The sequence below is a fragment of the Lissotriton helveticus genome, chromosome 6 (genome assembly GCF_964261635.1).
Source record: "Lissotriton helveticus chromosome 6, aLisHel1.1, whole genome shotgun sequence".
Classification (NCBI taxonomy): domain Eukaryota; kingdom Metazoa; phylum Chordata; class Amphibia; order Caudata; family Salamandridae; genus Lissotriton; species Lissotriton helveticus.
The window spans coordinates 2,102,034,612-2,102,044,113 of record NC_136067.1 but is presented as its reverse complement, the minus strand read 5'-3'; the positions used below and the strand labels follow the sequence as shown (position 1 = coordinate 2,102,044,113).

The 9,502-nt window shown below is 49.4% G+C and overlaps 1 protein-coding gene across 1 annotated transcript; it reads left to right on the top strand.

The window, feature by feature from the left end:
• Nucleotides 1-6,339: 6,339 nt before the first annotated feature.
• LOC144762072 (uncharacterized) lies at nucleotides 6,340-9,198 on the top strand. The gene has a single exon (XM_078647206.1). The coding sequence runs from the start codon at nucleotides 6,740-6,742 to the stop codon at nucleotides 8,060-8,062; it is 1,323 nt and encodes a 440-aa protein (XP_078503332.1). The 5' UTR covers nucleotides 6,340-6,739; the 3' UTR covers nucleotides 8,063-9,198.
• The last annotated feature ends 304 nt before the right edge of the window (nucleotides 9,199-9,502 follow it).

Sequence of the window (9,502 nt, the reverse complement as noted above, 5' to 3'; positions counted from 1 at the left end):
CCCACGCTTGAAGGCATGCGGCGACAGGCCGAAGCCCAAGCGGTCAACCTAGAGACCGGCAGTTATCACGTGTATTGGGAGGATGGCCTCCTGTACAGTGAGCCAAAGGTTCCGGTGCATGGATCCTCGAGGGCCTTAGTGGTCCCCCAGTGCTACCGGACCTTTTTGTTGGAATTGGCGCATGAGATACCCTTGCTGGACACCTGGGCCAGGACAAGACCTTTGCGAGGCTTGTCCCACATTTTTATTGGCCCAGGATGAGGGTTGCCTCTGACACCTACTGCAAGACCTGCAAGACTTGCCAGGCAAGTGGCAAGACGGGGACCAAAGTGAAGGCCCCATTGGAACCACTCCCGGTGGTCGGGACCCCTTTTGAGCGGGTCGGTATTGACATCATTGGGCCGTTGGACCCTCCGACCTCTGTGGGACAACGGTTCATCTTGGTGTTAGTGGACCATGCCTCTCGGTACCCAGAGGCTATCCTTCTGAGGACCGTTACTGCACCTGTGGTGGCACGGGCCCTGATGGGGATATTCACCAGAGTGGGATTCCCCAAGGTCGTGGTGTCGGATAGGGGCACAAACTTCATGTCGGCCTACATGCAGGCCATGTGGAAGGAGTGCGGAGTGACCTATCGGTTTTCCACTCCTTACCACCCCCAGACTAACAGGCCCGTAGAGCGCTTCAACAAGACCTTGAAGGGGATAATCCGGAGCCTGCCAGAGGACTTGAGGCAGAAATGGGACATCCTCCTCCCTTGCCTGCTGTTTTCGTACCGCGAGGTACCACAGAAGGGAGTCGGGTTCAGCCCCTTCGAACTGCTCTATGGCCATCCCGTTAGGGGACCACTCAGCCTTGTCAAAGAGGGGTGGGAGAAGACTTCGCAGAAGCTTCCCCGTGATGTCATCAGCTACATGCTGGCATTCCGCAGCCAGGTGGCTAAGCTGTGGAAGGAAGCCTCAGACAACTTAGAGACTAGCCAAGCCGTCATGAAGGAGTGGTATGACAGCAACGCTCGGACGGTGGAGTTGGACACTGGACCGAAGGTGTGGGTCAAGGAGCCTGGGGATCTTAGTGCCCTCCAGGACCGGTGGACTGGTCCGTACGAGAATGTGGAGCGTCGAGGCCAGACCACCTACGTTGTTGACTTGAAGACCCCCCGTCAGCCCCATCGGGTGCTCCACGTAAACCGCCTGAAGCCTCACCATGAGCGATCGGAGCTTGCTCTCCTCATCGTGACGGATGGGAGCGAGGAGGAGGAGAGTGAGCCTCTTCCTGACCTTCTAACGGCTCAGGAGAAGGATGGTTCAGTGGAGCGAGTTGTCCTCTCCCCATCCTTGACCCCAGAACAACAGAGGGACTGCCGCCAGGTATTGGCGCAGCATGCCTCGTTGTTCTCCCTCACGCCTGGAATTACGCATCTGTGTACCCATGATGTGGACACAGGGGACAGTCCGCCAGTAAAAACCAAGTCTTACCGGCTGTCCGAGAAAGTGAAGAACAGCATCCAGGGTGAGGTGACCAAGATGCTGGAGCTGGGAGTGATCGAACCCTCCAGCAGCCCGTGGGCTAGTCCGGTCGTGCTGGTGCCGAAAGCAGCTCCACCGGGCACCACACCAGAACTTCGGTTCTGTGTGGACTATCGGGGATTGTACTCTGTCACCAAGACAGATGCTCACCCGATCCCACGGCCAGATGAGCTGATTGACCGGCTGGGAGCAGCCAAGTACCTCCGCACCATCAACTTGACATCAGGGTACTGGCAGATTGCCATGGTCGATGGAGCGAAGGAGAGGACAGCGTTCCCCACCCCCGAGGGCCACTTCCAATTCTGAGTGATACCCTTCGGGCTCAAGAATGCTCCGGCCACCTTCGGATGACATAGCTGTCTTCAGTAGCACCTTGGAGGACCATCTGCAGCATCTCCAGGAGGTGCTGCAGGCTTTACAACATGCTGGCCTCACCATCTAGGCTAGCAAGTGCCAGATTGGACAGGGATCTGTCGTCTACCTGGGACACCTGGTGGGTGGGGGTAAGGTGCAACCCCTCCAGGCCAAAATTGAGACCATCATGGCCTGGGAGCCCTCCAAAACTCAGACTGAGGTCCGAGCTTTCCTCGGCCTCACTGGCTACTACCGCAGGTTCGTCAAGGGATATGGCACCATCGTGGCCCCCTTGACCGAGTTAATGTCCAAAAAGCAGCCACGCAAGGTGATCTGGACGGCTGCTAGCCAGGAGGCATTTGAAACACTGAAGCGAGCGATGTGCACCGCTCCGGTGTTGGCCACTCCGGACTTCCAAAAAGAATTCATTGTGCAGACAGATGCCTCAGAGCATGGCGTAGGCGCCGTGCTGTTGCAACTCAATGATGACGGCCAAGACCAACCTGTGGCCTTCATCTCTCGAAGACTCCTCCCTCGGGAACAGCGATGGAGTACCATCGAGCGAGAAGCCTTCGCTGTGGTCTGGGCCTTGAAGAAGCTGAGGCCATGCCTTTTTGGCTCTCACTTCCTAATTCAAACCGACCACCGACTCCTTCGCTGGCTCATGCAGATGAGAGGCGAAAATCCCAAGTTGCTAAGGTGGTTCATTTCCCTACAGGGGATGGACTTTAGGGTGGAACACCGGCCCGGAGCTGACCACGCCAATGCTGACGGTCTTTCCCGGTTTTTCCGCCTTAGTGACGAGAACTCCCTAGAGGTTGGGTAGCTCTCCCCTCTTTCGGCTGGGGGGGACTCATGTTAGACCTGTCAGCCCTAGGGTGGTCTTTCCCTATTTTTTTCACCCTTGCCTCATTTTTCCCACCTTCTTTTTGCTGGCCCTTAGGTCTCCGGGCACCTTTTTATGGCTAGTCCATGTTAGGGTGCAGGTGCTCTCTACTCCAAACATGGCTGCCACTGGCCCCTGCTACTGCAGCGTGGTCTTTTAGTGTAGGACCCTAGTTGCCAGGAGCTGGCTGGATCCCCATACATTGTTGCAATGCCAGCCTGCCATCCCCTGTCCATAGGTAGAGTGGGGAAGCTCCTGGAACCTTCCAGAAGAAAGGCGGAGCTTATTTTTGCCGCCTTAGAGAGTGGTCACCTGACCTGGGCATACTTAAGCAAGGGAGGGAACTTTTTCTAGTCAGTTGGGGCATCACTGGCCTGGGGAACCCACGCAGGAGATTTAGGTGGGAGGGCCTAGTCAGGAACTTATGCCATTGGGAGTGACAGGATTTAGGTGCTGCCTCTTAAGCTGAGTGAGGTGTCCTAGACTAGCCCCCTGATCTGGCCCAGCAGTATGGGACCCCAGGGTCCATCTTCAGTGACCTGAGGAAACTCCTCCAGCCTCCAACTCAAGCCCCCCCTTCTTAAAAATAACCACCTCATAAGGGCGCAGAACCAACTAAGCGCCGAGAAGACTACTTGCCCTTCACACCAGAGACTACTGGGGGATCGACCAGGTACTGGACTGTGCTGCCCTGCGCACTCCCTGCCTCCCCCTGACTGAACTGATCAACTACTTGTCCTGCTCCCCTCATCAGCGCTGTAACCTGCTGGTCTGATAAGCGCTCTGGCTTAGACTGCCTTTCCTGTCAGATCTGCTGGGTGGGCCCCCACATCGCATCTCACCTGAGCGCTGTAACCTGCCTTGAAGCACTATTGCCTCCACGCGCTGTCCCAAGGCGCTGTATGATCCTCACGCTGTTGCCCACAACTGCTGTGAAGCGCTGTGCCCCCGGAGCGCTGCTGCGCCTTCGCAGCGCTCCCTGAAGTACTCAACACCACAACCTGTGGGAAGCGCTGGCTTTGAGGCGCTGCTGTTTGCCCCCGGCGGCCCTCGGTGCCAGGAGAGGGCCGCTGCTGTGTTCCCTAAGGGCCTCGACCGGCCCGACTGTGTGCAGTTCCCCCCGCGGCGGCCCCCGGAGCCTTGGGGAGGCCGCCGCGATCATCGGCCAGGCCGCGCCGGGATTCCTGTCAGGCGGTGCTGGGCCTGCCAGGCCCTGAGGCCGGCTTCCACCCCACGTGACGGGGGAACATCTCTGCCCCGCCTCTCCTGGGCCGTGATTGAGCCCGCGGCCCAGCCTGGTCCCTGGCCGCGCCGCGATTGGCTGTTGACTCTCCCGCCCCCCGAGGACGCGACCAGATTGGTCCCGGGACCTCGCAAGGGCCGGGAAGGAAGCCGGGACTGCCCTGGGAGCTGGAGGGAGACCCGGGAAGAGCACGAGAGTGGCGCGGGTCTCCCCCGACGGCCTACTACCCCCCTGGGGCTTGCAAACACCGCCGGAGGGCTCCGTGGATCGTGGGAGCCCTCCCTTGTGTCAGCGAGTGCCCCCTTTGCCCGAGTGAGGCCTGCCAGAGGGCCGAAGCCCTCCCCCCTCGCAGCGAACCAACGCAAGGGCCCCGGAGGGCCGAAGACAACAGGTAACCCCAGGGGAGGAGGGCGGAAGGCCGGTTTTGGCCCCGAGTTCGCCCCTCCCCCGGGGAAAGCAGCGACTGGGCCCCGTTGGCCCCAATGAGCCTCCAGTGACTGGGAGGCCGGATACCAACTGTTAGACTTTTCGGGCCCATTAACTGTACATGCCTGGGGACAGGCTCATCCCCTACTTAACTTGTTACGCCTGATTAACTGTTTAGGCCCGAATTGATAACAAGGTTATTCACCTCTTTGACTGTTTAATGCCTGAAGACAGGCTCATTCTAAAGTAACTGTGCATGTTTGATTACCTGTTTTAACCCTGCTGATTGAGTGGTGGATCATTGCCCTGTACTGAATTTCTTGCAGGGGCGGGCTTCTATGAGTCTTGATGGGGATGTGCTATGATACTGATTGGTTTACCCCTTCGCTATTTCCCTGAAATGGTTACCTGTATTGAACTGTTGGTATTTCCAAGATGAAATATTCATAACTGCTTCCTGAATTGTCCGCCCCTGGTTTATGAATGTACTCCCTTAGCCTGCTGAAGAGTATAGTGCAACAGGCTGTGTTATTTGATGTTTTGCTCCCCTGATGGGAATGCCTAATGAACTGCTTTAATGAAACACCCTAATGAAATGCACTAATGAGTTATTGATACCCTGATCTGAATTATATATAAAAGATCTTGAATTTTAATCAAAAGTACTGGTGTGGTCTCCATTATTGCGCCCATTTATTGTCTCAGTGGATGAGTGTGTTGTGTAGCTGCTTTACACGTAAGCCCCTGGCTGCCTTCCTGCTCGAGCCAAGCTACCCCCCGGAGAACTGGTGGTCCCAGTTCTTACACATAGCTGTAATCCTCTATTAAAATGCATACTGGAGTGCAAGTATAAATGCATTTCATTGTGTGCATTTTAAAAAGTGAATTACTTAATTAAGAATAGATTCAAATGGACAACATCTGCTATTCTCTGATAAAGCAGCAATCGGGTAAACAAATCCAGCTACAGAAGGAATTTACAGCATCATTAGCAGGAGGCAGGAACTGATTAAGTGCCTGAAGTAGGCAGGCCACTGCCCCATGCTGTATTGTGTAGTGGGCGGATGCAAAATGTGAATGGCATAACAACTGACCAATGGATGGAGAGCTGAAACCGCTTTAAGTAAGTAAATCATATATGTAATTTGTAAAATAAAAGTTCCTGGTTAACACCAGACTAAAGGTGCATTCGTAAATCTGTAGGTGTGCACGTTTGTGGAGAAAAATGTGCATACCTACAGAATGATGTAACAGACGCCACCTCATTACACCTTATAGTTTTCTTTTTTTTTATACTGTGCATCATTGGGAAAGCTGTACGCGTAAAAGGTGAGAGTTATTGACTCCCTTACTGTGTGTTTCAAATGGATGTCAGATGGTCAGAGCCTCGGATCTCCGGAGTAACACTATGTGGTAAATGCTCAGATTACCTGCCCGGGTCCTATCCCAGGGTCTCTGATAGTATAAAGGACTCCCTTGCAGCAGTTGCTTATGTTTCCCGCTGTTAGTGGCATGCTCTGCATTGCATGGTCCATCTTGTATTATTTGTTAGGCTGTGTGATAGTAGGAAGTATTCCCTGGATAAGAAGGGAGGCATCTTGTTGCTATGAATTGAACATTGTAGTGTGTTGTGGGGTGAGGGTCTCACTCGCTGAACCGGAACCTTCTCTGGTGTCTTGGTTTCACCTCAAGTCCACACTCTTAAATAGAAGGGAATCCTGGAAGGATGATATGCTCTTACTCTGCCTACTGCATCTTTACATTGAAAGTGTAATCTAGAATTTCTTCAGCGCACCTGTCTATATGGACAGTTAAGTCTCATTAAATGGCAATAGATTTTTCTGACGGGCTATGCATTTCAGCTTATTCAGTGTTTATTTTTCTTAATCTAACAGGTGAAACAAATGCAGTGATGAACAAAAATGGTAAAGGCATTAAGCATCACTTGTGTAGGAAGTGATGTAAAAACTGTCTACGTCTTTCCTGGTAGGCTAATGCCTCACCTACGTCTTTCTGCAGCAGGAAACCTACACTGCCTAATGAGGTCTTTACTTGGCTTTTAGAAATCAGCTGCTGAACATTGAAGACATAACACACTGAGATATTGAAGCAAGTCTGAGGTGCTCATTACGAAGGAAGAACCAACCTGGTATCGGAAAGAGCACACAGGAGAGAAGTTAAATGAATATATAGATTGTGACAAAACTTTTATTAGACCGAGAAACAGCAAGTGCATCATGCGAAACTTCCTGCTAAAAAAAAACATATATATGGACTGACTGTGGAAAAGTGTTCTTTGCAATGAAAGACCTAATGCAGCATCAGAGGGTCCACATACAGGAGAAACCATATCAATGTACAGAATGTCATGAAGTGTTTCGAATCAAGGAGACTCTAGATCGGCATCAAGAATTCCACACTGGGGAGAAACCGTATGAATGTATTGAATGCTGTAGAGCATTCATTAGAAAGGAACAACTAGAGCTTCACCAGAAAGTCCATACTAGGGAGAGACCATATCACTGTACAGAATGTGACAAGGCGTTTACTACCAAAGGAAACCTAGGAAAACATCAGAAAATCCACACTGGGGAGAAACCGTATGAATGTACAGACTGTAATAAAGTGTTCAGATGGAAGGCAAATCTAAAGGAGCATCAACAAATCCACACTGGGGAGAGACCGTATGAATGTACAGAATGTGACAAGACATTTTTTATCAAAGCAAGCCTAAAACAACATCAAAAAAGCCACACAGGAGAGAGACCATATCAATGTACAGAATGTGACAAAACATTTATAACAAATGTAGAGCTGAAGCGCCACCAGAGAACTCACACTGGGGAGAGACCATATCATTGTACAGAATGTGACAAGGCATTTATTTCCAATGGCAACCTAATGAAACATCTGAAAGTCCACACTGGGGAGAAACCATATGAATGTACAGAATGTGACAAGGCATTTATTACCAATGGAGACCTATGGCGACATCGGAGTGTCCACACTGGGGAGAAACCATATCAATGCGGAGAATGTGAAAAGGCATTTGTAGCAAATAGACAGCTACAATGGCATCTGAAAACCCACACTGGGGAGAAACCATTCCAATGTACAGAATGTGACAAAGCATTTATATCAAATGGAATGCTGAAGCAACATCAAAAAGTCCACACTGGAGAGAGGCCATTCAACTGTACTGAATGCGAGAAGGCATTTATTGTTAAGTCACGTCTAAAGCAACATCAGAGAGTCCACACTGGGGAGAAACCATATCAATGTACTGAATGCTACAAGGCATTTATAACCAAGAGAACGATGAGGCAACATCAGAAAACCCACACTGGGGAGAAACCATATCCATGTAGTGAGTGTGACAAAACATTTATAAGAAATGACGAGCTGAAGCGACATCAAAAAGTCCACACTGGAGAGAGACCATTCAAGTGCACTGAATGCGAGAAGGGCTTTATTATAAAGTCACGTCTAGTGCAACATCAGAGAGTCCACACTGGGGAGAAACCATACGAATGTACGGAATGTGGCAAAACATTTATTACAAATGGAAAGCTAAAGCAACATCAAAAAATCCACACTGGGGAGAAGTCGCATGAATGCACCTAATGTGACAAGATTTATTTGTAAGCCAAATTTGATTCAACATCGTAAGGTTCACTTAGGAGAGAAACCATATCAATATACTGAAACTCACGGAGAATATGTAACAAATGGAGAGCTAATGAAACATCAGAAAGTCTACGTAGAGAGAAATCCTGTGTATACACAGAATGTGTTAAAGTCTTCCATGGGAAGAATAAGCTAATGCAGCCTCAACAAATCCACACTCGGGAGAAATCATATTAATGTACAGAATATGACAGCATTTTTAACAAATGGACAGCTAACGCAACCTCAAAAGTCCAAACTGAAAACTACACTGAATGTGGTGACACAATTATTAGAAAGAAAGAGTTAAAACAACACCTGAAAGTCCACATTGGGAAAAAACTGTATGAATGTAACAAAGTGTTCTTAATGATGCACCCTTATGAATGTACAGAAAGTGGCAACACATGTATTAGAAGAGCACAGCCAATGCATCATCAGAAGGTCCTCACTGGGAGAAACCATATCAGTGCACTTACTGTGACCAGGCATTTGTTAAAGAAGCAACATAACACAACATCAAAAAGTTCACATGGAAGAGAAATTATATGACTGTACTGAATGCAACAAAGTATTTATTAGAAATGCACCATTAATGTACCATCAAAGTCCACACAGTGAAGAAAGTCATGACCCGAAGAACGCATATCTCAAAAAAGCTAGAACTAATACAACATGAAAAATTCCACCCTGGGGTGAAACCATATCAACGTCCTGAATGTGACAATTCATTTATTGGCAGTGCACAGCTAATACATTAACAGTAAGCCAACAAAGAGGAAAATGTCATGACAGTGAAGAATGCATATCACTGCACTCAACGTGGCAAGCAGACCCCAAGCATAGATTTGCAAATTTGCAGAAAGGTAGTACAAAGGCAAAGCAAATGCGACATCATAAAGTAATTACTAGTGGGACACCAGTCCTTCACACAGGAGGAACGCCATATGAATATACTGAATATGACAAAGCAATCATTACAAAGGGGCTGTTAATGCAACATCGGAAAATTCACAGTTGAAAGTAACGGCGGCAATAAATGTGACCAGCTGCTGATCTGATAGTTCTTTTTGGCAGAAACAACTTTTTCTCAAAGGATGAACATAAAGTGTCAACATGCCTTCCATGAAGAAACTGTGCCTGTCTTCAGTGTGACAAGACTTTCATTAAAAAGGAATAGCTGACACTTGACCAGAAACTATACGCTGGGGAGAAGCCATTTAAGTATTATTAACAAGAAAGAGCATTTCCTTCAAACACTCTCTGATGAGGCATTAAAAAGGCCTCCCTGGGTGTAAAATGTACTGATTGTGAAGTCTTTCATTTGAAAGAGTCATCAGTTGCTACACAAAAAAAACACCTGCTCACAGATATAGGGGATGAAATACCTGAACAAAA

Coding starts and splice junctions, on each gene's coding strand:
- LOC144762072 (XM_078647206.1), top strand. CDS start 6,740: ATGAAAGACCTAATGCAGCATCAGAGGGTCCACATACAGGAGAAACCA.